The sequence below is a fragment of the Petaurus breviceps genome, unplaced genomic scaffold (genome assembly GCF_028583685.1).
Source record: "Petaurus breviceps papuanus isolate PSGF00001 unplaced genomic scaffold, PetGlider_PUasm1.0 126, whole genome shotgun sequence".
In the NCBI taxonomy this organism is placed as follows: Eukaryota; Metazoa; Chordata; class Mammalia; order Diprotodontia; family Petauridae; genus Petaurus; species Petaurus breviceps.
This window is the reverse complement of record NW_027185655.1, coordinates 9,986,199-9,991,574: the sequence shown is the minus strand read 5'-3', so window position 1 is coordinate 9,991,574 and position 5,376 is coordinate 9,986,199. Positions and strand designations below refer to the sequence as shown.

The 5,376-nt window shown below is 41.7% G+C and overlaps 1 protein-coding gene across 2 annotated transcripts in view; it reads right to left on the bottom strand.

Moving 5' to 3' along the window:
* Window positions 1-5,376, bottom strand: part of FRAS1 (Fraser extracellular matrix complex subunit 1) — a 485,111-nt gene that overhangs the window by 31,280 nt on the left and 448,455 nt on the right. For both annotated transcript variants that reach the window (XM_069092754.1, XM_069092760.1), the window contains 3 exons: window positions 3,935-4,122; window positions 1,734-2,009; window positions 1,388-1,620 (listed from right to left, as the gene is read on the bottom strand). In XM_069092754.1, the coding sequence (XP_068948855.1) occupies window positions 1,388-1,620; window positions 1,734-2,009; window positions 3,935-4,122 (697 nt within the window). The remainder of the gene's footprint in view (window positions 1-1,387; window positions 1,621-1,733; window positions 2,010-3,934; window positions 4,123-5,376) is intronic.

Sequence of the window (5,376 nt, the reverse complement as noted above, 5' to 3'; positions counted from 1 at the left end):
AACAGTAGTGATAATAATAGTAGCAGAAATAGTAATAGCAATAATAATAGTATAGCAATAATAGTAGCAGTAATACTAATAGAAGTAGTAGTTATAGTAGTAGTAGCAATAGTGGCAGTAGTAGTAGTAATACTAGTAGTAGCAGTAGTAATAATAGTAGTAATAGTAGCAGTACTAGTAACAGTAATGATAGTAGTAGTAGCAGTAATAATAGTATAGTAGTAATAGCAATAGTAGTCGTAGTAATAGTGGCAGTAGTAGTAGTAACACTAATAGTAGTATAGTAGTAATAATAGTAGTAGTAGTAGCAGTACTAGTAACAGTAATGATAGTAGTAGTAGTAGTAGTAGTACTAGTATAAGTCATGCTATATACTTTACAGGGCTAGCATAAAGTACATTGTGAACCTTCAAGTGTTATATATAAATGTGAGTTATTATTGTTCACAATAGAATTTTACAGGGATGTGCTGACTTCTCTGGGATCAGCTCACACCTGGACATAAACATTCTGCAATATCTAACGGATATTTACCATAGAAGGAATGCTTGAAGTACCTCTCAGTATAAAAGCAAATATACAGGCCAGTCAAATAGGCTTTATTTTCTGTTCCTCGCACATGACACTCCCTCTCTCTCACTGCCAAGCTTTTGCCCAATCTGCTCCCCCTGCCTGGGATGCCCTCTTTCCTCTCCTCAGCCTCCTAGAATCTCTAATTCTCTACATAAGGCATTTTCTGATTCACATGGCAAATATTAGTGCCTCTTCACTGAAATGATCTTGTCTTTATTTTGTGCAAACCCCAAACAAGACACTCCTCCAAACTCAGGGCATTTTCTCTGAGCATGCCCCCATACCTGGAATACCCTCCCTTCTCATCTCTGCCACCTGACTTCTCTGGCTTCCTTCAAGTCCCACCATCTTCAGGAAGCTTTTCCCAACCCCTTAATCTTGCTGTCTTCCCTCCAACATATCTTATATATGGTTTATGTATCCTTTATCTAGCAAACACAACTGTTTGCATGCTGTCTCCCCCATTAGACTGTGAGTGCCCTGAGAGCAGGGGCTGTCTTTTCACCATTCTTTACATCCCTAGCATTTAGCACTGTGCCCAACACATAGTAGGTGCTTCATAAATATTTACTTCCTGACTGACAGTAATCCCCTTCCATGGAATGTAAGCTCCTTGAGGGCAGGGATTGTTTCATTTTTTCTTTGCATTCACTCCCAGTGCCCACCACATAGTAGGTACTTTAAAAAATGCTTTTTCATTGATTAAAAAATACATGCATACGCACATGCTTAGTACTGATGGCATTGTAGGAAACACTAGAAGGGTGCTGGACTTGGCCAAACCCCTCCCTGGAGAAGGTGACACCTGGCTGACCTGTTGGGATGCTCCTTATGTTTGACATCAAGGTATTTCAGGGTAGCGATGAAGGACTGAGCTTGGAAGCCTCTGGCGGTCCCAGCCACAACAGGGGTGTGACAGATGGCACTGTCTGTCCCGATGGTAACGATGTTGCTTCTCAGGGGTGTCCCCAAGTGCCCCGCTTTGTCCACAGCCTTGGCCACACAGCGCACGTGGAATCTCCGGCTGAAGTAGATACTGTCTAGCACCTGCAAGAGGTCACACAGAGTCAGAAACTAGACCTTATCTCCCAGCTTTCTAAAGGCAGGATTGAAGCAAGTCCGCACATCCTCATCCCATCCTGGCCATCACACACACATACCATGTGGTTGACGCTGGTGAATGGTGTGTTGTCAGTGATGGTCTCAAAGGGAGACCTCGCGCCATTGCCATCGGTGGGCGTGGCCACTTCCCAGCTAAACCGGACAGAGGTCTGATTGATTCCAGCCTCCACGCAGCGTTCCTTCATGACGGGATACTTGGGGAAGTGAGGGTCACAAGGAGTGACACAGACCAGCGGGTACCCTGGGGAGGGCGATTTCTTGACCCCTTCCTTGGTCACTTCTTCCACATGGTCATAGTCAGCAAGCATGACCACCTGCAGAACAATGGACACAACGAAGCCTTAGGGGAGCTTGAGCATCAGGACTGAGAGCTGGACACCCCCCGCCCACATAAACATCACATAAATGGCAGTTTGTGGAGTCAGTATCACTTTGAAACCGAATCAGAATCTATGAAAAGAGGGGACCCCAAGAAAACAGAACAGAGCAGCAAACAGTGAAATATAGCTGAGCTTAAGCCTTTTCACATATGTAACCCAATTATTAAGTTATTCACCACGTCATGGAGAGAGAGTTAGATTCGGAGTTAGAAAGACCTTGCTTCAAATCCAGCCTCTGACACATACTGGCTGTGAGACTCTGGGCAAGTCACTTAACCTCTCAGATTTACAGTCAGATCTTCAAGACTGTCATAGTGGAGAAGGTGGCAATCAACATCAGTGGAAAGAATTCCCTCACCAGGTGGATGAAATTAAAAAATCAGTTCCCCCCCAAAGCCATTAAATTATTAGCTCCATAAGAATATAGAAATAAACCATAATAAATAACTATGTTCTTGCACATATAAGCATATGCCAAATAAATATAAGGAAATTGTCAGGGGAGATGTCACTAATTGGGAAAGAGGGATCAGAAAAGAAAAGGTTTTATACAGGAGGAAGCACCTGAAATGAGCTAGAAGGAAAGAAGAGGGGCTAAGAAGGGAGTGTGTTCTAGGCATCCAGAGCTAGCCTATAGTAAGGAATGAGAATGGGAGTTAGAGTGTTTTGTTTGAGGAACTGCAACAAAGCAGAAATAAACATTAAACACCTACTGTGTGCAAAGCTTCATGCCTTGGTGCTGGCAACCAGAGAGGTAAAAAATAGATGACAAAGGTTCTGCCTCACCTAATATCTCTTCTTTATACTATTTTTTTTGTTTTGCTTTTTTTTATATAAGTTTTGCCTTATATATCAGTCATTTGAATATCCCTCTCCCTTCTCTCCTCTTCTCCCTTTTTCTTCCCCTCCTCTCCTCCTCCTTCTCTCCCCACTTTTCTCTTTCCTTTTCTCTCTCTCTCTCTCTCTCTCTCTCTCTCTCTCTCTCTCTCTCTCTCTCCCGCCATGGTGAGAAAAAAAAAAAACAACCCACACCCATTCTCCAAATAACCATAATAATAATGTTCCATTGGCTCATATTATCCTGATATAGCACTTCTGAGTGCGAGAAAGGTTATTTCCTATGACTTAGTCTTATTTCTAATGGAGCTAATAGTTAAATGGGTTTTGGGACCAGATTTGTGATTTCATCCATCCTGGTAACTCCCTCATAAGGAAATTCCTTCCACTGACATGGATTGCCACCTTCTTGCTTGGGGAGCTGAGAAGTTAAGACAAAATGTATGTTTCCCAAGGGTAGAGACAGTTTCCTTTTTGACTTTTATGTTCCCAGCACAGAATAGGACTTAACAGATTCTTGTCGATTAACTTGTTAAATTTAAGTTAACTGAAGAAGTAGGATTTACTCCCACATTTCTTCATTAAATGTCAAGGTTACCATAGCAGCCCTTCATTAATTCCACTTTCACATTGTTCATTTATCATTCAGTCTTAAGTTAGAAATATAGTGACTTACTTTACAAACAGAAGGATCTGTGTCTATAAATATTCAGAGTAATATCCATGAAGTATCTTCTGATCTTACCTCCCATTTTTTTAGAGGCAATCGGGGTCGAGTGACTTGCCCAGGGTCACACAGTTTGTAAGTTTCTGAAACTGGATTTGAACTCAGGTCCTCCTGACTCCAGGGGGCAAGTGATCTATCCACTACACCACCTATTCCCAGATTCTTGTACTTGTTGCCACCATTAAAAATAAGGCTCCTATGACCTCTTCACAGTAAATCAAGAAGTCTTCCCTGTCCAAGGTCCTCTTTTCTTATACATACCCTCCAGGGGCTGTCTTCTTGTTGAGTCACTTACAATGGGTGGTGCTGGTAATATGAGACTCCCAGCAGCTTCCTGGTCTAGGATTGTCACCGTGGCAGTGGTCACGTCACCAAGGACTGCTTCCACGGGGTCATCAGGGCCCAGGACCAGAGAGAAGGACTCGTGCCATTCCCGATCTTCATTGGACAGAATCTCCACTTTGAACAGGATGTGATCCACGCCTGTATGACGGTGGCAAAGAGAAGGTTGGAAAGACCTGTTAGGACTGTGTTGGATTGTTTTATATACGCTTGGTTTTTTGCTAATTGTCTCGTTACTACTTAAAATGAAGAGAACCCATGTGATAGACAAAACCCCACTGTGGTAGACTCTTGGAAACATTCACCTGCAGATGTATTATTCAACACCATATGAGGATTAATGAGGCTTTTCTGATGATAGTTGGATGCAATAAAAATCTATGACTCGAAATAGATTCCACCCTGGCTACGTGTCTTCATTTAATTTTTTCTCTCTTTTACTAAAGTACATCCTCACATCCATCCCCTGAAGAACATCAACTCTTGGAACTACAAGGTTAGGCTAACCAAACAGGAAAATGGGGGCCTCACAGCAGCTCCACTCCAGAGCTCAGAAAGGGCTATTTCTATTTTCAAGATAAAGCAAGATCTCCCTCTCCTCCAAGCCCTGTCTTGGCGGGAAGGAGCATTGATGCTTTCCTAGACCACTGCTGCCCACTCCCATGGCTCTACAAACAAGGGCAGCATCAATACCAAGCGTAGGTTATTCAAACCTCGTTATGAAATAGCCCTAATGAGTAATTCTAAACCACACAGTTAATGTGGCCGGTTAAAACCATCAGGTGGGCTATCAAGGTAGCTTGCTAGCTTGACCCCACTCATTCTTCGTCTTCCCTCAGCTTCTATCTCCATTATGGCCTCCTGTGATAAATGCTGTGTAGAACATAGTATTTGTAATGTGAGGGTTCCTGACATCAGAGCATGCATTGCTTTGTAAACCCCAAAGGGCAACAAATGAATGGAAGATGGAAGCTGGGTATGTTCTTCATTGGTCAGTAAAATTATATGCTCACAAAATTGTATTTTTGGCCAAAATTTTATATGCATGCATGCATATATATAAACCTATATGTATATGTATGTGTGTCTCTCTGTATGTGTATATATAAATATATACACATACATGAAATTTTGGCTAAGAATATAATCATATATACAAACTTACTATCATACATGTTTTATATATTGACCAAGTACACAGATAGATATATAGTTACATATGTGTATATATGTATATGTGTGTATGTGTAAGATTCTGGCCAAGAATACAATTTCATGAGCATATAATTTTATGTTACTGAACATTAAAACATGCTCTGTCTGTGTATATATATGTGCATGTGTGTGTACACACACACACACACACACACACACACACACACACACATATATATA